Source organism: Lycium ferocissimum, chromosome 1, assembly GCF_029784015.1.
Source record: "Lycium ferocissimum isolate CSIRO_LF1 chromosome 1, AGI_CSIRO_Lferr_CH_V1, whole genome shotgun sequence".
In the NCBI taxonomy this organism is placed as follows: Eukaryota; Viridiplantae; Streptophyta; class Magnoliopsida; order Solanales; family Solanaceae; genus Lycium; species Lycium ferocissimum.
Window position 1 is genome coordinate 2,822,280 of NC_081342.1, and position 27,970 is coordinate 2,850,249.

The 27,970-nt window shown below is 32.6% G+C and overlaps 3 protein-coding genes across 6 annotated transcripts in view; 1 reads left to right on the plus strand and 2 right to left on the minus strand.

The window, feature by feature from the left end:
* Positions 1 to 140: 140 nt before the first annotated feature.
* Positions 141 to 27,970, minus strand: part of LOC132056887 (subtilisin-like protease SBT3.9) — a 61,369-nt gene continuing 33,539 nt past the window's right edge. Inside the window, exon 11 of the mRNA XM_059449461.1 lies at positions 141 to 420. Coding sequence (XP_059305444.1) covers positions 164 to 420 — 257 coding nt within the window. The 3' untranslated portion in view covers positions 141 to 163. The remainder of the gene's footprint in view (positions 421 to 27,970) is intronic.
* On the minus strand, positions 1,842 to 7,694 carry LOC132057088 (subtilisin-like protease SBT3.16). 4 transcript variants are annotated; one of them, XM_059449571.1, is made up of 9 exons: positions 7,496 to 7,694; positions 6,854 to 6,945; positions 6,201 to 6,298; positions 5,712 to 5,866; positions 4,517 to 4,860; positions 3,979 to 4,311; positions 3,822 to 3,892; positions 3,454 to 3,708; positions 1,842 to 1,989 (listed from the first exon to the last, which is right to left on the minus strand). In XM_059449571.1, the coding sequence occupies exons 5-9, from the start codon at positions 4,709 to 4,711 to the stop codon at positions 1,857 to 1,859; spliced, it is 987 nt and encodes a 328-aa protein (XP_059305554.1). In that variant the 5' UTR covers positions 4,712 to 4,860; positions 5,712 to 5,866; positions 6,201 to 6,298; positions 6,854 to 6,945; positions 7,496 to 7,694; the 3' UTR covers positions 1,842 to 1,856. The 4 variants fall into 4 exon arrangements, with proteins under 4 accessions (XP_059305554.1, XP_059305701.1, XP_059305622.1 ...); XM_059449718.1 differs by lacking the exon at positions 6,854 to 6,945; XM_059449639.1 differs by lacking the exon at positions 6,201 to 6,298.
* LOC132056820 (cell wall / vacuolar inhibitor of fructosidase 2-like) lies at positions 21,347 to 23,157 on the plus strand. Its single transcript, XM_059449215.1, has 2 exons — positions 21,347 to 21,719; positions 22,842 to 23,157. The coding sequence occupies exons 1-2, from the start codon at positions 21,388 to 21,390 to the stop codon at positions 23,086 to 23,088; spliced, it is 579 nt and encodes a 192-aa protein (XP_059305198.1). The 5' UTR covers positions 21,347 to 21,387; the 3' UTR covers positions 23,089 to 23,157.

Genomic DNA, 27,970 nt, shown 5'->3' on the forward strand with positions numbered 1-27,970 from the left:
AGACATGTGGACTTACTTTAATTGCAGTATTTCTAGGAGGTTTAACCACTAGCTTGATATAGAGTTGACATTTCCAACATTAGTAACGTTCTTCGACAATGAACGAATTCTTAAGATTTGGAATAGATATTGAAGGAGATTCAAATCCAACCTAGAAGATACTTCATTGGGACATATAATCCCTGCTGCGAGAATTTTTTGAATCGGAAAGTAATGTAGTTGCATTGTGAACCTTATCATTAGTATAACCCAAACTGCAAAGATAATTCAAATAATCATTTTTCTCCATATCATAAACTAAGCCAGGATCCGTTGCTCCATTTGGATTACAAATGCCTCCTCCAAAGTCAAATGGATCAGCAAGTTTATCTCCTGTTCCTTCCGAATAGATTTCATATCTATATGTGTCCTCGTTCCATGCTACACAAATAAAATTTATATTATATTTTTTGTAAATTTTAGTGATACCAAAAGAGAAAGAAGATACTGGAACTTTTTATTTTGTTGTTCTTATTATGTGTTTATACCTAGAGTTCAAAACCAGAATTACTTTGTTTATAAAATTATTGTATCAAAAGTCAAAATAAATACATATATTTAAAAGTATGTTGTAGATGTGGAAAGACTATATGGATAAGTTGATTCTAGGATAACTTTTACATAATAATATGTATATTCGAAAATATGCTGATTGAGATTTTGTGTATTAATAACCTTTTTGTATGATGAGGTTAAAGTGAGCTATGACAATAGGTATTATCTATAAGAAGCTTAATTTAATAACGTAGAAAATAAAATAGATAACTTTGTTATAATATGTTAAAATAAATTGATAGTGTAAAAATAATGTAAATGAATTAAAATCATTTTCCCAATGAAATTTGAGAGGGTATCGTAGGAGTGTAAGTTATACACACACTCACATCATACAAGTATTATAGCACTATTAGATAAAATTGACTTATAACAATGGATGCTTCTTATCAAACTTGATATTGGGACTTAGAATGCATGGATCGGGTAAAAAACAATATATTTATTAGTATATATAACTTAAATTCATAAGATATTACCTCGTAGTTACAAGTGCGGATTTGATCGGCTGAGAGACCAATTAGGATGTGCGGCTTTAAGGAGTGCAACAATTCCCGAGACGTGAGGAGTCGCCATGGATGTTCCGACATGAGTTGGAATCCATTGTTTCCTTTATGAGGAGGAAGCTGCGCAAGTACACTTACACCGGGAGCCGCAACATCCTAGCTAAAGAAATATTTGGGTAAAACTTATAAATTATTGGAAAAACAAATAGAGAAAAACAATTCAACAAGAGAAATTGTTAAATTAAGAGTCGACACGAGTCGAATATTTAAATTTTTGAGGTCAGTTTTAAGGTTTTTAGTATTAAATTTATAGTGCATACTGAAATTATGAATTTGGAAGTTACTACTCCCTCATTTCAATTTAGTTAACTTAGTTTGACAAGACGCGATGTTTGAGAAAGAAAGGAGACTTTCAAATCTTGTTATCTTAAAATGTAATTTGAATGCAATGTAGTAAAATGTAATTTGAATCTTATGATCTTAACAAGCCATATAAATTATTAGAACTAGTGACTTACCAAAAATAGAAAGTGTTATTCTTTTTGTAAACACTAGAAGAAAAGTAAGACAGTTGAATTGAAACAGATGATATATCGAATGTTTTTCTTTGGTGACTTTTTCATACACATGTATATTATATGTCAAATACAATGGGTTCGATTGGACGCATAAAATTTATTCTACATCCACCATTGATTTAGAGGCCCTTATTGATGTATACTTTTTGAGAGAATTTCATGTCAAAACAGCGTATAATTATATATTTACCTTCAAAATTTCTGGAGTAAAGGAATTCGGGCCTCTTGATGAGAACTTAGGCACTTTTAGAAATATCTTCTTCCCCTCAAAAACTTCAGATTGACCCAATTTAATCATAGGATCTTGCTTACTGTTGAAAACAAAAAATCAATATGCACTAATATAACAATAACCAAAAAAGTGAAAGGTGATTTGATATGACAGAGGTGAGTTTCCAAATTTTTTCAAGAAAACGACTCATTTGCCAAAGAATAATTTACTCAAAAATATTGTCTCGTATTTAGTTGGATAGTGAAAAATATTTTTAAGAAAAGAGATTTATTAAAATAATATTAGCATTGGATATGATGACTTGATGAATTTTTTTAATTACTATAACATATTAATACCGATGCTTAAGTGTTGAATTAAACAGTGGCATGAAGATAAGATTTAGGGTGTGTTTGGCATGGAGGAAAATGTTTTCTGAAAAATGTGTTAACTCGGAAAATAAGTGAATTCTTTCTTATTTTATAACGTTCGTTTGGATAGTGAAAAATAAGTGAATTTCTTACCTATTTTCTCATGTTCGGTTGGTTGGTACAAAATATTTTTAAAAAAATACCCACCCAAGCCCCACCAACCCACCACCCATACCACACCAAGCCCACACCCACCCCACCCACTCCCAACCAAATCCCAACCCCACCCAACCACCACCCTCGAACGCACTTCATCTTCATCCACCCCTACCCCACACCACCCTACTACATCCAACCCTCTCACCCACCACCTCTCAAATTTTCTATTTCATATATTTTATTTAACTTTTATAAAAAATGAAAAAAAATTTCTTACCCACCACCCACCTCCAACTACAACCCACCCCACACCAAATTTTACAACACAAACTTTCGATTTTTATAATTTTGTATAAATGTAAAATTAACTATGAAGTAGAAAATTCGGTAGGGGGTAGGGGTGCGAGGGAGGGGGGGTATAGAAAATCAAAAAAGAAATTTTCAGAAACTTTTTTTTAGAAAATTTAATTTTTTAGAGGGGGTGGTGGGGTGTAAAAAACTAAAAAAGAAAAACTTTTTTTAAGAAAAAATTGATATTTTTTGGAGGAGGGGTCATGGGGGTGGGTGGTGTAAAAAAACAAAAAAGAAAAACTTTTTAAAACTTTATTTTAAGAAAAAATTATTTTTTTGGAAGGTGTGGTTGGGAGTGTTGGGGGGGGAATCGGCAGTGGGTGGTGGTAGGGTGGTCAGAAACGTCACTGCGCACTGTTTTCCCTACTTTACTCAGTAAGCTATTTCATTTGCAGGAACTTGTTTTCCTAAGAAAAATGTTGTCCAAATTTTTTTACCTGGGGACATGGCAAAATCAAAAATATTTTTCTGAAACGTTTCTTCCGTACCGATCACACCTGCAGACAATTAAAGGAAAATGACTCTTTTCCAAAAGTGAGGAAAGTCCGTCTTCCCTTAAATATTTTCTCGGCAATCAAAACTAGAAAGAGAAGTCATCCGTCATATCAAATACACCGAAAGTCGTAAAAGAAAAAAAAAAATATATAAAAATATAATAGAAAGTAAGAGAAATATATACTTACTTCGATTTACATTGTTGAAAATAATCAAATATTTGGTTTCCTTGCTCCACATCAACGGAAAAAAAGGGTATAGGGACACCATGAGTTTGATTATAGTCAATGTTTTCGTTAAGAGGGGGAGTAGAAACAATCAGAGCCAAAACCCCAGTAAGTTTTAGAGTCAGCAAAGAAAAAATTATATCAATTTGGTTTTGAAAGAAAAGCATTAGAACTTTTCCTTTCACTTCATTGGCAATAGATTTGACTTCATTATAACTGCGAACGAAAAATACAAATATCAACAAAGTTAATATCTAATTAAAAGTTTAACAATGAGGTCGTATTAACTTGTAATTTATATTGGACGATGCAATATACGTTTCACTTACTTTGTTATATTTTCAAAAATGACCAAAGGAGCAAAGGCTTGTTCCTTCCCTTTAAAAATTCCTTGAGCGGCCTACAAATAGTAAAATACTTACAAAACTCTGCACTAATATTATGTATAGAGAAAAACTAAGCAATCATAAAGTTATAGAGGATTACTAGTATAGTCTTGTTGTTGCCAAGTGTTAAAGGAGTAACAATTTCTCTATCGTCATTGCTAGCCGCAACATTTATCATCCATGGAGAAGTATTGCTGATTGTGCTTGATTCAGGTCCACTATTTCCTCCAGCAGCAATAAAAGATATGCCATGGGATACTGCATGAAAAGATCCTATCCCCAAAAGACTTTCAAAAAAATCGACTTCAGACAAGACACAATCATCACCAATAGATGCTGACAATATGTCAACCCCATCTTTTATAGCATCATCAATACCAGCAAGAGCATCAGCACTACCACAATATTGAGTTTCCTTATCTGTCCAACAGACCTATTGAAAATAAAATAAAATAAATCAAAATACGTACTTTCTCTAACATCTTAGCTTTTAAATAAGATGGTAACATGCTTTTTTTAAAAATAAAAAATAATACAAATTATGTGCTTCACCCAAAAAAAAATTAAAATAGCATATTAGCGTGCCCTCTTTAACAATTTGAACTTTTAAATAAGACAGATCAATGTTTCAACTATACCTTATAAATAGCCAATCGCGCAAGTGGTGCTCCTCCTCGTGCTGTCCCCATGTTAAGACCATAATATTGAACATCGTTAACATAAGAACCAGCAGCTGTATAGGCAACATGTGTACCATGCCCGTGGTCATCTAATGGTGATAAATCATATAATTCTTCGACCATTGTCTGGTTTAGTCCCTTTTCTTCCATCATCCCTTTTATGTACCAACGTGCACCAATAATTTTTTTGTTACAATGTTTTGTGGCATTGAATTTTCCTTCAGATTTGCAATTACCTTTCCATCGAGATGGAATTGGACCTAGCCCTTTATCATTAAAAGCTTCCGAGTCTCCCCATATACCTATAAAAAGTGGTATTTTAGAGTTTAACTTCCAATGCGGCAGAAGAAAAATATTTACCAACCATCATATAATTCTTTAAAAATACTTTGTTGTGATATAGTATTAAATTTATTAGTATTTTATTTAAATATTATATTTATTAATTATTAATATAAAATACAAGTCTATAGATTCAAGTCTTGAGAAAAACAAACAATCGAAATTATTTATAGATTGTTTGGTCAAGCTACTAGAGTAAAAAAATGCTTATTTTCTTTTAAGAAAGTATTTATTTTAGTGATTTGAGCGTGTCCGTTACACTTTTTATTTAGGAAAAAATAAGTTTTTCTAAGCAAGAACAAAAAGTTGTTTTTCGTTAAAAAAGTTAAAAAAAAAAAAAAAAAAAAAAAAATCCTAAAACACTTTTGGAACCTTGACTAAGTATAAATTATTACTTTATTATTGACAAGAGTTATTTTCAAATTTATTATCCAAACAAATTGCTACTATCAAAAATCTTTTTTCTAAAGCACTTCCGCAAATAAACACATCGAAAAATAAACAGATTTTGGAGGTTAAGCCGGACACCCAATTGTTATTCAGACTTAAATATTTAGAAGTGTATTCAACATTAATCATAGGAATCTTAATACACATCTTAATTTTCAGATGTATATTCAGATTTAAATATCTTAATCTTAATAAAATCAAATGCCTCATTATATACAATTTCTTTACACCACCATGCAAACAAATCAAATCATTTTTTAATAAGAAGGTCATGACCTTGGAGCAATTTTTTTTTTGTGGGGGCGGTTTTGTTTTGGTGGGGGGGGGGGGGTGTGAGGACTAGTTAAGGATAAAATTAAACCTGAATCTAAAATGCCAATTATTACTCCATCACCCTGATTTGTTTTGTTGAGAAGATTGTTGGGATCATTTTTAGAAAGACCCAAAAATCCCAACTCCTTGACGTATGAGTCTTGTAACGAGAGTTTTGTATAATTCGGACCACTTCAGGTAATTCTGAAAATCAAAGCACACATATCAACTTTGTAAGGGAAGCTTGGAAAAGAAAATTCAAGAACATTATTTTCTTTTATAAATGTGCTAGTATAATTAGGGGCGTATCTAATGTATTAGCTATGGGTTCATTACCCATAGGTTTTGACTTAGACTATGTATATGTGTTAAAAAATTTACTAAATATGATTAAGTAATAGATTCTGAATCAAGAAAATTTGATAAAAATAGTAGAATCACAAATTTGAACTTATAAAGTTCATATGTTAAATCCGCTCTCGAGTAGTATGTGCTAGAAATGCATGAGAGTGAAGATATTTTATTAACGAAAATATACCTCCAATTTGTTTGGCTTGAGAATTAGTGAGCTTAGCAGCAAACCCAGAAAAGCCATGTCTATAGCTATATATCATCCGTTTTTTGGCTTCTTCCTTACTGCATGACGTGATAATAAGCGGGTTTAATTTTTTATGCAAAAATATAAATATTTATATTTTTACAATCTGCAGGTCATTTATAAGGTAATTACAAGTAAATATTTCTATGATAAATCTTATTAAGAAATTAAAGTTGATTAAAATAGTAACTAACCTACTATTTGTTATTGGTTAAATTACATTGATTATGTAAAATATTTTTATGCATTATTGAGGGAAAATGATATAATCATATTAAAGTATCATTCCCTCCGGATCAAAAAGAGTGTTCACTTAGCCTCTATTTTTTTTTTTGGGTCAAAAAAAGTGTCCACTTATCAAACCAAGAAACAATTAACCTTATTCCTCCAAAATTGCCCTTATTAAGTATTAAGTGATCAAATCTCAATACCTATGTAATCAGGGGTAGCTTAGTCAGATTATCTATTTTTACCTGTAAGTTAGTACTTTCTTAAAGGGTGTGCAAATGGCTAGGTGGACACTTTTTTTTAATCCGGAAGGAGTAATCACTAATAAACATCATAATGATATAATAATATTAATATATACATACCTCCCAACCACTTGACCTAAAATGTCATGATGTGAATAGGTGATAAGTTCATGGTCATCGTGTGGCTTGTGTCCCAAGTAGACAATGTAAATCTATAAATCCAAAAGAGAGTACAATCAAGAACCAAAATACAAGAACTGCTTACATGTATATGTAACAATTTCTTATGGCCATCCTCAACGTTAAACGGTTGGAGGAACATTAAATAAAGCTAACTTTAAGACCACTCATGCAATATTCATGTACTTTTTTTTAAAAACTATACTCCCTCCATTACATTTTGCTTGTAAGTTTTACTAAAAATATTTGTTTAAAATACTTATTATTTTAGAAAGGATTAGTTTTTTTTTAATTCAATTTTACCGTTACGTACTTGAAATAATTAGTTGGTTTTTTTTCGATTTTACCCTTACAATATTAATGTGGAGAGAGATCAATCTGGTGAAAGCGAGAAGTGATAATAAATTGAGACCAAATAATAAATAAAATAATTTATACAAATTACTCTTTAATTTATGTTTTCTGAATGGTATTTAAGATGCAAAAATGACGAGTAAAAGGGAAAGAAAGGAGTACAAGTTCCAAAGACTTTTTTTGTTTCCCGAAAACTTTATATAAAATTCAATAATACCCAAAATATACCTTAGCATCAGCTTCATCCGCTTTTGCGGTTATTTCACATAGACAAGTAAAGATTAACAAGAAAAATAAAAAAACAAGAGAAGAAGTTGGATTATTCATTTTTTTAGTTCTCTCCTTTCTATGAGAAATTGTGAAAGGGAGAAGATAACCCAACATCTAGTCTAAAACAACTTTGGTTAATTAAATTAGATAATGCTTGCAATAGCTTAAGCCTTATATAGCTTACACTCATCACACAGGGCAGCGAAAATTAATGTGGGATTCATTGTTAAGTAGAAGTATTAGCCATTCACTCGGGCTTACAAGTAAAATGATGCTACTTTTACTCCTTTAAAAATGGTCTCGTCATATAAATTTTCTAAATGTATACTTTATATTTTTATATAAGTGATAAGGCACGTGTTCCTCTTAGCAATTGTGACAATTCCTAAGCTATATTCTTCATTTTCTTTTTGTTGCATAAACATTTAAAAATTCTAATTAAAAAAAAAAAACTCGGTGCACTAAGCATCCATTATGCGTGGGGTTCGCGTGGGCGGAACACAAGATCTATCGTACGTGATCTTATTTTCATGACTCGAACCCGTGACCTCCGATCACACGGTAACAACTTTACCGCTACGGCCAAAACTCCCCTAATCATATAATTATCATAGTGGATGAAGAATACATATACTAGATCTACACTAGATCTACAAACTTTATGTTGATCACAAAAGGTTCCTCTTAACATGAAACCTATTACGTTCCGACTAACATTCCAATGATTTATTTACTTTTGTTTACCTATTATAACCTACTACGTGAAGGTAGTAGGTTCGGGATGTTTCCATTTTTAATTTTTCTAAATTGCCCCCAATAGCTTATATAATAACTTTGTTAGTGAGAGATTCTTTTTTTGCCTTCTTATCAAATAATACACGAATTCACAAAACCTGTATGACTTAATTCATGTGAGGGAGAAAGATAAAAACAAAGACAATTAGAGACGAAAGAGGGAGAGGAGGAAGCATTAGAAATGATGCAAAATCAGTAGTTCAGTATTTAGTTTTTGTTAAAAAGACCAAAAAAGCCTTCGGAAAGTTCATATTTTTAATAAGGTGACAGGAGTATTTTAGTGAATAAAAAAGTGGGCGTAATGCTAAGTTGCTAAGGTGACCTGCTATCTTCATGTGGTAGGTTGCAAGACCCTTATTTATTGTAACACCTCGTATCTTTAACCTAAGCTTTGACCATCCTATAGAAATTAGATAAAAGATGTGAGAATTGGAATTTCCCCGTTCGGTAAGATCGGGGGTTTACGCATTTATTTCATTAAATCAAGTCGTAAACCGTTACCAAGATTTCGAACATTCTGAATTTGACATTTGGATGTTACATTGTTAAATACGGACCGTATTTCTTATTTCAAAACATAAATCGATATCGTGATTTCGAGCGTTCTGGAATTTGACATTTGAATGTTACAATGTTAAATACGGACCGTATTTCAAAATACGGCCCGTATTTCATAATATGGCCCGTATTTCAAAATGTATTTGGAATTTGGGAAAACTTCCTTTGATGAAAGTTGTAGAGCTTTGAAATACCTTTCCAACGGTATATTATGCGGGGGTCAAACGGACATCCGTGCAAAGAGTTATGGCCATTTTATCAAGAGACGCAGAAGGTATTTTCTAATACGGACCGTATTTCAAAATACGGCCCTCACGTAACCCAATTTTCCAACACTATATATTCGTCCATATCACAAATCATTATTTTTCGTTCCTTCAAGCCCTAGAACGACCTCCTACCCTCTCCCATCATCAAGAACAAAAAAATTATTCCAACTCAATTCTAACACATACTCTAATGATCTAAATAAGAAATCATCATTCCTAAAACTAGGGTTTTCAAGAAAACCCATCTTAAGTTTCAAGATATTGGAAATCCTCTTCAAAGCTCAAGTCTTTAATTCAAGTTTTGGAGCGACTAAGGTCAACATCCACACTGCTCTACGTTCTTCCCCATGCTCCGTTTCTTGATATCCATGAAGTTCAAACCCTGGGCATTAAACCCAACATATTAGTAGCCTATAGTTATGTATTTATGTATATGAATTTTGTATCTATATTCGTTATTGTATTCCTAATCTTCCATTACTATTAGGAACCCTAGCTTAACAATCATGAATTCTTCCTCATGTGTTCTCATTATGTTTATATGAAAATTTATGATTTTATGTAGCAAGTTACAAGCATGTTTTCAAATCAATTATATATATAATTACGAACTATTGTTATTACTCGTGAATCAAGTCAGTAAGACTACGACAAGTTATCTCATGAAACCATATTACAAGATATTTCATGAAACCATGTTACTCTCATTTCGTGAAATCATGATTACAAGTTATTTCACGAAAATCATGGGCTTCTTAGCCAACTATATTATGTTCATGTTTTTGGGATTGCTTAGTTAACCGAAAGGCTCGATAGCCTAAAACTACGTAGCCACCGTAGGATTTGCCAGCAATAGGCAACACCTTCATTGTGTATATTTTACTTATTTCTCATATCCCCGGCAAGGCGTGAGTGTATTAAAAGATTTTATACTATCTATTACAACTTTATATACATGTATTTCCATTAAATGCATTTTTTTTCACGTTTCATACTCATGTTCAAGTTACATCAATTCATGTCCTATGCCTATGTTGTGCCATGTTCTTCATTTCTCAGGTTTTACATACTAGTATTATTCACCATGTACTAACGTCACCTTTTGCCCGCCCCCGCACTTCAATACCGATTTTCGTGAAATACACCGCGCAAGAGATCACTTAGTTATTAAAAATAACAAAAAAAGTCCGTATTAACGTTATGGTGTAGGTGGCCATGTCCCGGTAGTTAGTATAACATGTTTTAGAGGTTTCATAGACAGATATTAGTTCACAAAATCAGTTATGCTTTCATGTTTGCAGACTATTACGTTTTCATGAATTTTCATGCTATGAGATAATTTCAAGTCTTTATTCCGTAAATTATATTTTCATGATTCATTTAAATTGCATCATATAGATTATATTGTCTTGATGCCCATGTTGACAAGCAAGCCATGAGGTTCGCTCGGACACATGCAAGCAAGGCCCGAGTGTCGTGTTACGCCCAGGCCATGGTTCGGGGCGTGACATTTATATTATGCAGTTTAATTATCGTTATTTTCTATAAATTTGCATTTATTATCTGCTACACTCGAATTAGCCGAGGGTCTTTTGGAAACAATCTTTCTATACCTCTACTAGGTAGGGATAAGGTTTTCGTACACGATACTCTAACCTCTTCAGATCCCACTATGGGATTACACCGAGTATGTTAACGTGTTGTTATGTTGTTATATATTACGGCTTGTGGTTTAGGTGTTTACAGTTTAAGATTAAAAATGTACCATATATAATTTAGAGTTTAAGACGTAACGTTAAGAATAATAGAGCACACGTTCTGACTTCATAATTCGATCTTTGGGACTTAATATAGACATTGATTAAATATTTTTTTACCAACAACTGCAGCAAGATGTTAAAGTTTAGTTCAACTAGATAAATGGTGTTTTCCATCTATGAGAAGCATATGACAAATGTAATTTCTTTGTAAGTTGAAAGTATATAATCTCAGAATAGGGAAGAATAATGTATAGGCTTAGTCCTTCCACTTTTCTTTTTGTGAAATATGTGCAGATATCCCATGCTTAGAGGTTTGGTCCATGTCCCCTCTAACATATGTAACCTTTTACATTAATAGATATATGATTAGGGGCGGAGCCACCTTGGCTTGAGGGGTGTCAAGCGACACCCCTTCGCCAAAAAATTACATAGTATATATAAGTGAAATTTTGGTTTTATAGTATGTCTACTAGTGTTGACACCCCTTAACACAAGTTAAAGGCTTTGCGTAGCTGTTAAGGGGTTGCAAAAAGTCTTTAAGATTACGGGTTCAAACTTAGGTCATGACATTTCTATATTTTTTGACACCCCTTAATATGAATCCCGACTCCGCCACCGAATATGATAGACCTAACCTCCCACGCCTAACCCCCACACCAAAGGAATCACAAACCTAAGGTGATGGCTTAATTAACCAAAAAAAAAAATTGGAGAGACATACATAAAAATGGAGAAGATGCATCTTGATCGACAAGTTTTCTACTATCTAATAAAAGGGAGTTAGCAGGCAGCAGGTCAACATGCCTGCTTAGGATTTTAAGGGTAGTTTGGTCATTTAAGTTAATTCTTTAATTTCTGTGCTTTAATAACATTGTATTGCCCCGCTTTACACATGTACCTTTCCTTTATTTGGACCATAATACCAGTCCAGTTTAGTTTATCTTCTTTCGTGTCAGCTGCACAAATGTCCTTTATTTGGACCCTCTCATTTCTTTGTAGTAGTTAGGACTTGGGAAGCTCTGTGCGATCAAGAATATCTTTGTAGCGTGTGAGGTAAAAACAGATGCAACTTATAATTTTGTTACATAGTGTGTAACTTTTGAATATGTCAATGTGAAAGTATTAAAAATTTTAATATCTGAATCAACAATGACAATTAAATGCATTTTTTTTTTCTTATTCACTCCATCAATTTTTTGTTTGGGGAAGGAGGAGTACACATTTAGGCTAAATCACACATAAAATATGGTTTAGTTTTAAAAATAACAAAAAAAGGAAACGTGAGGTAGACAAAATAAAGCTAATAAGAGCGTAAACAACCAACAATTCGAAACCCCAAATAGAAAGTTAAAGTTTAAATTTTAATATCTCATATCAAGACCTTAAATTTTAAATCTCAAATCCTAAACTCTAACTTAATGATACATCTCAAACACTAAATTGTATTATAAATTTTTTAGACCTAAACTATAAATACCAAAATTACATATATAAACTTTTGGCGGTAAGATAAACACGTTATTCCCCTCCATTTCATTTTATGTAAGTTTGTTTGACTGGACACAAAGTTTAAGAAAAAATTAAATGAATATTTTGAAACTTATATTTCAAGCATGTCGTATCATTTTTTAAAAATGTGCAACTTCTTAATCATACTTAATTTATTCTACTTAATTTATTCTATAAGCATCAACATTTGATTTTGTTAAGAAAGATTGTGAAATCAGTTTTTTACCATAATTTTCATCTGTGTTTGGGCCCGTGCGCAGCATGGAGTTTTATAACTAGCTATAAAGAAAAACAAGACAGTGCAGAGAAGTGAGAACCAAGGAGGTCTTAAAACAGAAAGACAAAAGAGGGCCACACATTTAGAAAAGTTGAAATCAGATTTTTCGGCTTTTATGGCAAAATTGACCTGGATGGGCCACACATCTTGAGCAGTTTTTATACGCCAAGAGGGATATAAAGATTTCAAATTTCGATATCAGAATTTAAATTTCGATTTCTAAAAATATTATATCATTATCAAACTAATTCCATATACCCGATTTCGATATTTTAGGGTATGGTAAATCAATGACACAAAAAAGACATTTAAATCAAGATAGAATAGTCAATGTTCCAACGTTCAAACAATTAATTTTCTAATAATACTAGTTTATATATTTGTTAGTATTATAATATTAAGATATATGAATTGTATATGTAATTATATACTTTGGTATGGTATTCGATATTTCGGTATTTTCTTTATGAATACCAAATACCAAACTTTTTAAAGTGCATACCAAATACCGATACTGAAACTGCGGTATAAAAATTCAATTTCGATATGCTTATCGATATTTACCATACCATGCCTACCCCTACCTCCAGGGGTGTAAAAAATGAACTTTTTTTTTTTTTAATCTTCATCAAATATTTGTAAGGGAAAAGGGTCAAAAATATCCCTCTACTTTGGAAAAAGGGTTTAAAAATACCCTCCAAACTTATTTTGGGTCAAAAATAGCCCTCTCATCCTTAAAGTTTTCAAATATATCCTTGTCTTGATGGAAATTATCCCCAAAAATAACTCGAAATCATTTTTTTCCATCATTTAAACCCGACTCAACTAAATAATAACCTATAAGATCTCCTTATTCCCCCAATTCCCTCAAACTTCAAACCTACGCATTGAGGGAATAAGAAGATCTTATGGGTTATTATTTAGTTGGGTCGGGTTTAAATGATGGAGCGGATTTAAAAAATAATTTCGGGTTATTTTGGAGAATAATTTTAGTCAAGACAGGGGTATATTTGAAAACTTTAAGGATGGGAGAGATATTTTTGACCCAAAATAGTTTTGCGGATATTTTTAGCCTTTTTTTTCAAAATAGAAGGATATTTTTTACCCTTTTCTCTATTTATAAACTATAGTTATTAGATTTGATAAATCCTTTCTTATTAAAGAGCTATAGTCCATTTTCTTCTCGAATTTTGTATTTTGGGTCATTTGCACGATTTCCCTCTAAAGGCTATGGTCTTTAATTTTTGTCCCTCAATTGATGGTATTTAAATTTTTCCCTTCGCCTAATACCCGAGGTCCTGGGTTTAAATCTTGGCTCAATTTAAAAAAAAAAAAAAAATCGCAAGGCAGAATTTCGTAGCAAAATTATGCCTATTCGAGCAAAACTTAGGCCTTAAGGCAGAGTTTTGTAAAATTTCAACTGAATAAAAACAAAATTGCCTTAATGAAAATCTCTATCTTAAGGTAGAGTTTTGCCTTCAAGTATAAGCAAACTCTGCCTTAAGGGAGAGTTTCGCCATGTCAGATAGAGTTTACAATCAAACTTTGCCTGATCAGGCAGAGTTTCAAACTGTGTCTTAAGGCAGAGTTTGCCTCAAACTTTACTGGACACTCTACCTTGCAATTTTTTTTCTTTTTTGACTAAGCGAGGGTTTGAATCCGAAATCAAGAAGTTTTTACTGAAGGAAAAATTTAAAGACCACCAATTTGAGGGTTAAAAATTAAAGACCAGTGCCATTGAGGGCATTCCGCACAAAAAAATGTTGTATTTTTCCCAGTTTGTGTTTGTGTTGATTAAAGAACATTTTTTTGCGCGGGTGCCGCTTCTGCTTCGTGTGGTTTTGGTTGAAATCTTTAAAATTTGATTAAGAGAAACCGAGGTTTTAAAAAAAATTGGTAAGTCAGTAGTTTTAAATATAGGTTGGCCCATTTTGTTAAGGAATTATGTTGGCCCACTGATACAAAAAACATGGGCAATTGCACTGTTCCTTCTTCTTTTGGGATGGTCTTTAAATTTTGCCCCTCATATTTGAAAACTTTACATTTTGCCCTTCAGCTAAAACCCATGTGTTCCAGACTCGAACCCCCACTCAGTCAAAAATTTTAAAAAAATTCTCAAGGCAAAGTTTAAATTTCGCTATGCCCCCACCGGCATACACTTGTTAAGAAATGTACCAAATGTTTACCGCGCATAGCGATACTTATGCCTTGCGAATTTTTTAAAAGATTTCGGTCGCGCAGATAACCTCCGAACTCCTTCATGGTGTTATGGCCGGTCAAAATTTATAGGGCAAGAATCTTTAATGGACAAACTTTAGTTAAGCCTTAACTAAAAAAGTGGGCCCATTATTAGCCCGCTTATGCAAAAAACACGTGGGCTATTAAGATACTTTTAGTATATATGCATAACTAAAAGTATGCCCTCACAGCAGCATAAAAATTTTTTTCCTTAAGACATAGACTTTGTCTTATAAGACAAATTTTTAGTTATGCCTTAAGGAAAGTTTATGCCGAGTCGCATTTAAGGGCATACTTTAGTTAAGCCTTAACTAAAAGTTTTTTCCCTATAAGCAAGATAACTAGGAAAAGACTTTTAGTTAAGGCTTAACTAAAAGTTTGCCCATTAAAAGTCAACTTTTTCATAAGTATGCTCGACCCTAAGATAAACTTGTTAAGGATTTGCCAAAGTTATGTCAACCCGGCGTACTTATGCCCCGCCCATACAAGATGAAAACTTTTAGTATGGCTTAACTAAAAGTTTGCCGCATAACTTGGTAATTCAATAAGTGTATGCCGGTCCCAAGATACACGCGACCCAAACCTTGTCTTTGCGCTTTTTTTTTTTTTTTTTTTTTTTTTTTTTTTTTAATTTATGCTTAGCGGGGTTCAACCCGTAACCTCATGATTTCTCGCGAAACGCTCGGGGTTGCAACGCGAAGGGAAAAATTAAAGACCACCAATATGAAAAAGGGGCATAATTTAAAGACCACAACATGAAATAGGGGCAAAATTTAAAGACCACCCCAAAAGAAGGGCAATCCGCGCAAAAAAATGCAAAAACATTAGGAACATTCACATGAAATGCCAATAATACCTGTTGCTTCATTTATTCTGTTTATCTTGCTAATTTTGCTGCGGTCATTTTGCACTTTTGCCTCTATTTTGTGGTGGTTTTTGATATTTCCCCTCGAAACAAATAACTTTTTTTGCGAGGCATAGTATATTTTCGCATCATAATATCTCACAAGTTATGCTCTCATCCTTAAAAAACTTCCGTTAGACAAAATTTCAATTTTGAAGGGCAAAAATTAAAGACCAGCCCATTTGAAGGGAAAACCATGCAATTTTTGCAAAAACATTGGGAGCATTCACATGAAATGCCAGTAGCCTCAATATTATTTTATCTTACTAAATGAGGAAACAATTAACTCAAATAATATCCTATAACTGAAGTTAAGAAAAAAGAAAAAAGGTCATAAGTTTGGGGGTAAGTTTAAAATGATTCCGTAAATATATAGTTGAGCATTTTGATCTTCTAAGTTTGTAAAAAAATAAATGTTTTTTGTCTCGGTCAAGTATCCAATAAACTATGGTTATTATATTATATTTAATAAATCTTTTCCCATTATAGAGCTAGAGTCCACATTTTAGCATAATTGCAGGTATATATTAGGAAATTATTGGAAATAACATATGGGTATTAAGCAACGAGAGGACACCATCATCAATCCTTTGCTTCATTCCAGTTTCACTTAGTTTATGGGTGTCAAATGGATGGGTTAAGGACCTGAGGTGAATTTGGATGGATCAATATGAGCTAAGTTAATAAATAGGTGGATCAAATTTGAGGTTTGATTCTTTCTTATCATGTGGGATAATGTTAGTAATGAATGTAGACCATGTTGAGATTTTTTTTTTTTTTTTTTTGGAGTTTGAATTTGAAATTGATTCATGATGCGCTGGCTGGCCTGGACCTTCGACACTTCTAGGTTATAGAGCACATGAAACAAATGTTTACACCAAGTATTTAGTGCTATAGCGTCAGAATTGTTACATTTTTGTTCCCACTTGATGTTTACACCAAGCTATATTAATTTAACTTAATTAAATAATAAATTAATATTAGAATGTGTATTAATTAGAGTATTATTTAATCATAATTAACGATTTATATGAAATCATGTATCATGTACTCATTTGATTAATGTAAATACCAAATGCGAAAACGTTTTTACCGACACTATGTGCGCTAGACAAATGCAATTTGATTTCACCATCAGAGGGACCTTATTATTTATTGGTATAGGTGGAAGATCAGACCTTTGAAGTAATAGCACTGGCAACAAATTAATATAATTTGGCCTCACAATCAAAGGGACCTTAGCATTTATGTAAGTAGCACTACAAGAAAAATTATATTTGGCAACAAAAATTTTTTTGTTGTCATATATTGATTATTGTTGTAAAAAGTACTTTTGGCAAAAAAAAAAAGAAAAAATTTGTTGCATGAACTTTTCCCAACGCCTGTTATTGCAACAACGTGCAACAACTTTTTTTTTTTTAGTTTGTTTGTTGCCAAAAGTACTTTTTGCAACAATAATCAATACTATGGCAACAAAATTAAATTCTTTGGCAACAAAAAAATGATTTGCCAACAATAAAACTAAGTTGTTCTTGAGATATAAAAAATTTTGTTGTGATTTCTATACTTTCTTGTAGTGTAGTCATAGTTAGTTATCTTTTACTAATGTTAGTAAAATTATTATCTTATCTTAATTATAGTGGTGTATGATTACAACTAAATCCAGCATATTCGACATAAATTACATATACACTCAACAAGAATACGTACACCACACATATGAAAATATTTTCTTTGACAGATCGAGGGTCAACTCCGCCTATGTGAGCTCATTAATATTGTCGGTTTCAACTCGGATAAAGGAGGAGGGCTGCTGAGGGTTAATCTGAAACAACCTCTTTAACCCATAAAAATAGGGTTAAGGTTGCGTACAGCTTACCCTCTCCAGATTCACTTGTGAGATTATACTGAGTTTGTTGTTCTTCTTGTTGTATAGATCGAGGGTCACCGTCAGACAAATTCTTACTACAAGTTAATTAGATTGTTCAAAAATCTAGTGACCGTATAGTTTATTAACTTTTGAAAAACTTAATATTATATCATGAATGGCATTGAAGAAATGAAGAAAGTACAACCACTGATATATAGTAGTATCAAATACCTTTGTGTATAAACTATCAAGAATCTCGTTATAAAATTTTAATTTTTTTTTTTTTAAATATTATATGAAACTTGATGTACATCGTACTCAAACATGTAAGCCGTTTGCACTATTTCCTTGGACGATTTCACGTTTGGCATAATATCTGCATATCTATATTAAGATTTCTTTCATCTATCAAACTCCACGTATTACATTACGAGATTCAAATTTTAAATAAGGAAACTATTGTTTTTTTTTTTTTAAAACCTTTTTGGCTGCTTGTACATCTATTTATCAAATACAAATTTATAATGTTTATATATTAAAGTTTGTGTTTTAGGTATTTATAGTTTAAGATGAAAAATGTACCATACAATTTGTGGTTTTTTTGTTTTTTTTTTGGTTTTTGGGTATTCTTATGCTTTAGTATTTGAGTTGGTCAATTTTCTATCTCAATTGCCAGTAAAGATTAGTCATAAAGTTAAAAACATAGATTAAACATTTTTTTTTTGGAGCAACATACATAAGAATGCAGTAGAGTTATATCGACTCAACATAAAATGTATTGAAAGGCAGCAAATGAGATCCACCAGTTTATATGTTAAGGGTGTGCTCGGTGATTTTCTGAAAAATGTTTTTAAATTTTCTCTATTCCGGTTGGTCAAAATTTTTGGAAAAATATTTTATTAGGAAAACAAGTTTCTTGAAAATGAGAAAAATGACATCTCTAATGGAAGTAGGGAAAATAAGTCCCACAATTGGCATTCCAAGCATATTGTCTCCTCCCAACCCCCACCCTCCCACCCCTACCCCACAACCCCCAACCCCATCCCATCCCCTACCACCATCCACCACCACCTCATAATATTTGTCTAGATTATATATAAATATTTTTAGGATTATAAATCTTTACTTATCGAACACAAAAAAGTAAGTAAGAAACCTTTTATTTTTCTAAAAGACATTCTTCAAGAAACGTTTTCCTTCATACCAAACACGCCCTAAAAGTAAAACAAGACAATGCGGAAAGTCAAAGAGGTCATAAAACAGAAAGACAACAGAGGGCCCACACATATAGAAAAACTGAAATCAAGTTTTTCGGCTTTTATGGCTGTTGTATGAACAACAAAACTCATGAAAATTGACCTGGATGATCCCTGAGGAAGTATAAAACTCGTGATAGAGAAGAACAACTTCCCTTTTGCTGAAAGGAATCAATAGAATTTTGCGGACATATAAATCATTAAACCCTCTTCAAACTCCACTCTTGAAATTACTCTGAATATGTTGTTGTATGTTGTTGTATTCAACCAAAATGTATTGCTTTTCTTATTCAATAGCAAAAACATAAGTTCACAAAGTAATCAGGTACAATACTTTTAAAAGCAGCTTCTATGGATTAGAAAAGATGTGTGTGAGCGGAGCTAGGTGCACAAAGGGGAATTGAAATGTGAATTACTTACATTGTATATATGATGTTAGAATTATTTATGAATATAACATAGATATGAATTTCACTTGACTTCTTCATGTATTTACTTTTTTATATTATGAATTTCCTTAGACTAATTTACTACTATAGGAATCCGGAGCCTAAAGGACATAAAAATACACGGTATAAACCAAAAGGGGACTGCCTTTTAGTTACATACCAAAAGGGGTATAACGTGGAGGAGCCCACGTTATACCCCAAATTTTTTTTTTCATTGTCAGAAAATCACAGCAAAAATTAAAAAAAAAATAAAAATTAAAAAGTATAATGTGGACTGATCCACGTTATACAAAATTATTTGTATAACGTGGATCAGTCCACGTTATACCATTAATGTATATTTTTCTCCCCAATGTTTTACAAAATAGTTTGCAAGACGTTGCTTCTATTTAAATCATATTAGGCTGTGTTTTTAGTAAAAAACATTTATTGATTTTTTTAATTTTTAAAGCATATAGTTAATTTCAGTGATTAATTGAAATAATATATTTTAACACATGCAATAATTAATAAATCAATAAATCTTTTCTTTGCAACCAACACTTAGTGTTTGTTCCATATTTTGACCAACGATTAGTCGTGTGTCAAGACTCTGAAACATCAATATTTTATATAGAACCTGATATTTTTTTTCTACGTACTATAATGTAGGCTTAATACATCAAGAATACGTAAACGTTCGGATCGTCGTTTTAGGGGTTGAAAAGATACCCGAAGTAAGTTTTGTTTAAGGTTTTGATTTAAGCGTGTTATTTTTTAATCAAGACATAACTTTATTTTGAATATAAATATAATTCTAAAAAATATAGGGAGAAAAACTAGTTGTAAAGTGGTCAAAATTTAGATGGTCATAACTTTGCGCTCGGACGTCCGTTTTACGCTTTTTTTTTTTGAACTTGCGTATTTTTTCGAGATCTATGTGGACAAACGGTGCAAGGCGGTTTGGCCAAGCCGATTTTTAAAAAAACACCTTTTATCCCATTCAATTTCAATTTTCCCTCAAATTGGCCTGAAATTTTCAGTTTTATTTACTTATAAGATGATGATACGCAATAGATTTCAACGTAAAAATCCAAATGTAGTCGTGAATGTCAATTTCACTTTTGCGGTTTCAATTTTTTAAAATAAAGCTGACTAATTTTCTCGACATATAAAGTTGACTAAAATAACCTTACAGTCAAACACTAAGTTTTTTCAAACAGATTTAATTATTGCATGTGTTAAAATATTTATTTTAGTTAATCACTGAAATCAACTATATGATTTAAAAATTAAAAAAATCAATAATTTTTTTTTTATCAAAAACACAGCCGAATATGATTTAAATAGAGGCAACGTCTTACAAACTATTTTGTAAAACGTTAGGGAGAAAAATATACATTATTAATGGTATAACGTGGATTGATCCACGTTATACAAATAATTTTGTATAACGTGGATCAGTCCACGTTATACCTTTTAATTTTTTTTTTTTAATTTTTGCTGTGATTTTCTGACAATGAAAAAAAAAATTTGGGGTATAACGTGGACTCCTCCACGTTATACCCCTTTTGGTATGTAACTAAAAGGCAGTCCCCTTTTGGTTTATACCGTGTATTTTTATGCCCTTTAGGCTCCGGACTCATATTTATGTTTCTCTTAGTCATTGTTTTAAAGTACAAGATATAGAGGATGTTTGGTTAAATTTATAATTAAGTTGGTTTGACTTTGACTTATTTACGTGTTTAATATATGCTAAAATGATATGTTAAAATCATAATCGAATTCCTGTGAATAAACGCATAACATGTTTTTATTGTTTTAAAAAAGTGGGGGAATTATAAGCCAATTCTAAGATAAGATCCAAAGTTAAGCTCACCAACTACAACGATTGAATATTTATTGAAATAACCTCTTACATTCTAGCAAGTCTCTATATATGTATTCTTTAGAATCACTTGCTCATAGCCAAAAACTAAACAAAATATGTCTTCTCGACGAAACATTTCTGTGTTTTTCACTATTTTCTTGCCTTTCTTCGTGCTTTTGGCTCTCCAAACCAAAGCAAACTTCAACTCAAGTCTTATTGAAAAAGCATGCACGATTAATAGACCAAATTGGGACTTTGATTTCTGCATAACACTCCTAAATTCTGATCCAAAAATCTCATCAGCAACAACGCCATGTGATTTAGCCATAGCCATTATTCAAGCTGGAAATTCACATGCATCAGAAACTCAAGACTACATAAATAAAAAGCTTAGTGAAGGAGGCACAAATCCTGTTGTTTCTTCAGCATTGAGTGTGTGTAGCAAATGGTATTGTTAGATTCTTTTTCATATGCCAAGCACGTTTAACTATTTTCCTTTCCTTTTTTTTTTTTGGGTGACAATGAATTTTAGTGGCGGAGCTAGGATTTTGAAATCATGAATTTTGAATTTAAAAAACGCAGTTTAATGGATTTTTGATAACTTACTTATACATATGAAGTGAATTTTTAGACACAAATATGTGGTTTGAACTACCGCTACTAAATTCTACCCAACCCGTTGATAAAGCTCTTAGGCATGTCGCTAGGGACATCTGAACCCATGATTTCTTGCATAAACATGTTGAATCGTTCGACCATCTCAAACATCCCCTCACACATTTGTTTTTTCATAAGCCAAACCCCAAGCACGTGGAAATATTAGTGCTTATTATTTTGGTAGCAGTTTTGAACGGGGAACCTCTTGCTTGCACGAGTCTCATCTTGAATTGTATGACCACTCATTTTTCTCTAGAGCTAATATCACTTTTGGTACCTCACTTATTGAAAAATTCTGATTTTAGTCTATATGATATCAAACTAGGTACATTAAACCTTTGATTGATGCAATTTTTGATCCTTTTGTTGATAATATATACATATATTTACCATAATTATTAATTGTTTAGCTTATAACATGTTATTTTAAGTTTGTATTGTTACTTCACATTTGATGATGATATAATTATAAAAATAGTCAACTATAACATATTTTCTACGTGAAAGAACCAAAAAGCACATTTTAAATTAAAAGAAAGTGAAACATGGTGAGGCATATATCAGAAGGACCAAAAAGAAGAATTTACCAATAATTTAAGAACGAAAAGTGCTAGTATCCCTTTCTAATAGCATAAGCTTTTAGATGAAACTTGAATATAGAAGCTTAAACTTTTAGATGAGATTTTCAATCATGTGAATATATATATATATATATATATATATATATATATTATTATTATTTTTTTTTTTTTTTGCTTTTTATAATGGCTATGAGATTTGAACTCAAAAATCTCTTGCTTGCTCTAATATAATACTCTATTAGTGTTGAATTGTTTGACCATCTCATCTAAAAATTTAATTTATTAGAGAAAACACACTTTGCATGTTTAATTATATTATGTCTCAACAACAGGTATGGTGGTATTCTTGGAGCATTTGTGACTGCTTTAGATGATGTTCAAGAGAAGAAGTTTCAATCAGCTAGTGATCATGTTGAATCCGCTAATAATTATGCCATGAATTGTGAAGAGGCTTTTGCTTCAAGAAATGTTCAAGATGATGTAATTTCAAAGGGTGATAATCTTGTTATGTATTTCAGTTTATCTGCTGGAGTTGTTATCAATATTCTTGGAGAAACAACTTATCATACCTCAGTTTGATCTTTTGGTTATTCTCCTTTGTACTTGTGGGGCAATAAATAATATGTCCAAGCTTATTTGAGTGAACAATCAAGATCTATAGGTTTCAAAACTAGTTTGATTTGATTTTTAAATTTATATCGTATTGATCATGCTGTTTATTAAGCAGGCCCAAAAACACTTAAAGTTCATAATTGGTCTCCATGACTAAAACTAAAGTTAACAAACTCATTGAACATGGTTTCAATTTTATAGTTATAAGTCCCACATGGATTTCAAGCATTGTCCGAATAAGGAAAAGTAAAATGGTCAAATTCGAGTTCGTGTTAACTTCGAAATCTTAAGAACGATTGCTCCAAGGATGAGTTTCCGCTTCTGATCCATGATGGATGTCATCACCGGATAGAAGCGATGTTTTAATGGATATATGTATTGCCTGGTTATAGGGGCAGATCCACAATATGACATGTGGAAGGGAATCAGTAACTTTTGTTTATACCCTATATATATTAAGAAATCTACTACATATATTTATAAATATTTGATTATGAACTCAGTTGTTATTGTATATTAACTTAAAGTCATTGTACAAATCCATTAACTTCAAATTCTGAATCTGTGTCTGTCTAGTATAATCGAATTCAAACGACGCTCAGAGATGAGAGATGAGGAGCTTACTACATTCAACATTCTTTAAGGGTGCCTTTTGACTTAAATGTTAGTAGACGAGGCCATCAAAAATATGATTGGTGATTTACGACACGAAATTTTATGGCTAATGATTTAATTATCAAAATGTTCCATGAAACTGTTTTTTGAAATTTCAGGTTGAGGGAAAAAAAATAGTGGCTAGTTGTTGGGTTTTGGGTCTTTTCCCTTCCTATGTGGATAAATAAATACCCAACTTGGTCCAGCCCACTTATATTTTTTGGCCCATACATTAAATTAGGTCTGATTTGGGGGCAAGTAACAAAGTGAGAAAGAGCAGCCTTTCAATAAAAATAGAGAGAGAGAGAGAGAGAGAGAGAGAGAGTGAGTGCATATTTTTCCTTCTTAAAATTCAGCCTGTGCAACCAAATTGTTTGGTCGATTCCCGCTTCGTTCCTTGTCCGATTGAGCTTATTTTTGGACAGCCTGTTCCTTTCATCTTAATCTTTGATTGGGAACTGACAGAGGTGGATTTAGAGACCCGTAGCTCTAGATTTTCGTCGGTGAATAGTAGCTGCGTTTTTTGTGTGACTTTCTTCCAATTTTCTCTTGTTTGATGGTTGTTCTTGTTGTTATTGTTGCTCCGCATTTGGCATTCATATTGTAGCCATTTTGGAGAACTTTTTAACTCTCTCATTTGATATAGTGGAGCTTTTGAACCCGTGGATGTTTCCTCTTCACCTTGAAGGGGTTTTATCACGTAAATTTGATGTCTCTTGCAATTGATTTACTTTGCTTGCTTTGCTATTTTATTGTTGGTATAGTTGTTGTTTGGATTTCCATTTGTGCTAGTGTATATTGTCTTCTCTTGGTTCAAATAGTATGGGAAGTTTTGACTTGGTATTTCTTCCGATGTTACCTCGTCGTGCAATTTGGTTATTTTTTGTTTCTTCCCAACAAAGTGGTATCAGAGCTTGTGGTTGTATTTGGTTGTGTTGATCGTCTATTTGAATGATGGAGGCAAATATGAGCAAGATGGTTTGCTTAAATGGCAGTAATTATCATATTTGGAAAAGCAAGATGAAAGATCTTCTATTTGTCAAGAAATTGCATTTACCTGTGTTTGCTTCTAAGAAACCCGAGTCTATTGAAGATGAAGATTGGGAATTTGAGCAAGCTTACAGTTTGTGGCTATATTAGGCAATGGGTTGAAGATAATGTTCGAAATCATATTGTGAATGATACAAATGCTAAAAGTTTGTGGGAAAAGCTCGAGACACTATATGCTTCGAAGACTGGCAATAATAAGTTGTTCCTACTGAAACAATTGATGAATATTAGATACAACGAGGACAGCCCTATTTCTTATCATATTAATGATTTTCAGGGTGTCCTTGATCAGTTGTCTGAAATGGGTGTCAAGTTTGATGAAGAAATACAGGGACTTTGGCTTCTTATTACTCTGCTAGACTCTTGGGAAACTCTTCGAGTTTCTTTGACTAATTCTTCTCCCAAAGGATGGTGTAACCATGGAATATGCTAAGAGTGGTGTTTTGAATGAAGAGATAAGAAGAAGATCTCAAGCTTCGACTTCTTCAACTTCACACTCCGATGTTTTGGTTACTGAAGACGGAGGGAGAAGTAACTTCAGAGGTCAGAATGACAGAGGCAAAAGTAGAAGCAAGTCAAAATCCTCCAGGTACAAGAATCTTACATGTGATTATTGTCATTTGAAAGGGCACATCAAGAAACATTGCTACAAGTTTAAGAGAGACCAGAAAAAGGAAAAGAAAGATGGAGATAATGAAAAATGTGTTGCTATTATTGCTGAAAATGATCTTCTTGTTGCTTGTGGTAAAAATGATATCAATCTTGTTTGTGATGAGTCTACCTGCTTTGTGGATTCAGGTGCCACTTCTCACGTCAAGCCAAAGAAGGAATTATTTTCTTCTTATACTCCGGGTAATTTTCAAAATTTACGAATGGGAAATAATAGTGAGATTAAGGTACTTGGTATTGGCACAGTTTGCTTGAAAAGTAAGAACAGTTCGAGGTTGGTCTTAACAATGTCAAGCATGCTCCAGATGTTCGTCTGAATTTAATTTCTGTAGGAAAGATTGATGATGAGGGTTGTGATCAAACCGTTGGTGGTGGCCAGTGGAAGCTTCTTAGAGGTTCAATGATTGTGGCTCGAGGTAATAAGATATCTGACTTGTACTTATTTCAGGGCCCCATTTGTGGTGACTCAGTAAATTTGGTGGAGAATGATACTTCATCAGAGTTATGGCATAGAAGGCTGAGTCATATGAGCGAGAAGGGAATTGATAATTTGGCTAAGAAGAATTTGCTTTCTGGAGTGAAACAAGCAAAGTTAAAGAGTTGTATTCATTACTTAGCCGAGAAACAGAAAAGAGTTTCTTTTCAGAGTCATTCACCCTCAAGAAAGCTTGATTTGCTGGAGTTGGTACATTCTGATTTGTGTGGTCCTTTTAAAGTAAGCTCTCGTGGTGGTGCACTTTACTTTGTGACTTTTATTGATGATCATTCTTGCAAACTCTGGGTATTTCCTTTGAAGTCCAAGGATCAAGTACTTGATGTGTTCAAGACTTTTCAGGCCTTGGTTGAGAGACAGACAGGGAAGAAACTAAAATGCATCTGCTCAGACAATAGTGGTGAATACATTGGTCCTTTTGATAAGCCAGTTCTTACACCGAACAAGTAAAACAAACCAACTCCTACCTAATCCCACATAACAAGAATAGAGCCCCTTTTTTTATACCAAATACAATTTTGTGGCTTTGAGATGATAAACATTTTTTGGGAAGAAAAAAAAAAAGAAAAAGAAACAAACAGAAACCAAACAGGGCATAGAATGACCCTTTTTCCCAAATAATGAACTAGGCTAACATATGGACTCGCATTTTCCAGAAAAGAAAAAGAATTTAGGGTGAGGCATATGGGAACATTCATGCATATACATGACCAAAATAATGCATACTTGCACACATACATCATAGTTAAGTATCAAACAAACATGCATAACCCATAGGGCTCGAGGTATTAGACGTACAAGCAAAGCATGGTGAACTTAAGCTACCGCAAAAGCAGTTGGTCCTTATAACCAAATGGAACAGATCAGACTAAACCAAAGGAAACAGGAATTTAAACACCTTCAATTGAGCATGGTAGAATCAGGCTAAATGAGACAAAGAAGATAAACATCATGTTTGGCATGCTGAACTTGGATCAAGTAAAGAGACAGGAAACTAGAACATTATGACTGAACATGCTCAATTTACATTAAACAAGAGGCAAGAAATCTAAAGCCACGACTAAACATGATAAACTCATCTAATAAGAAACATGGATTAAAATGCCATGACGAACAACACAATAACTGAACTGACCAGTAGCATGCTAAATCATATAGACAACAAACAAGGCTTAGCACATAATAACCAAGAGAGTAAAATGAAAGAGAAAGGGGAAATCAAATTAATCTTCGCCTTATGAATTTAGATTTTACATAAGTGATAGCGGGACGAGGACTTAACTATGTTAGGGCCACCTCCTATTAACGAAGATTTTATATCCTAACAAAAACTGAAATTCGAGCTCAAACTCCTTATACGGACATTTATCATACAAGACTGAACCCAACAAAAATAAACAGCTACAAGTAGCATTCTCAGTGCCTAATCATAGACTGATTTACAAATCAGATTTTTGCTTTAATTTAACTAATCCATGAAATAAATCAGAAATTATACTATTTTATTACTTTAAACTAATCTTAATAATCAAAACAGGCAAATACTTGACACACCAAACATTCGGCTAAACATGATTTAACACAAGGTTGCAAAACTAAGATATGGAGGAAAATTACCTGCTTCGGGTGCAGTGAACTGAGAATTTGGGCCACGGATCCACGCTCGAACGCGACGAACTTGAATCCGCTTGAACAAGTCTCAAACCCGAAAAATAGAGTAATTTTTTTGAACTATTTTTGCTTTCTCTCTTTTATAAGGCTATCGCTCCCTCTTTCTTTTTTTTTTCTTTTTTTTTTTTGAATCTGATTTCCTTCCCTTTTTTTCGATCCCCATAAAATGGTCTCAAACTTGATATTTATCGAATAAGAGTAGGGTTTTTCTTGGTCGAATTTTGGGCGGGATTGTAGATCGAATATTCGGATCTTTATGGGCGTTTCATACACAAAAATCAGAAAAGAGGAATGGACAAAAATCCATTTAAA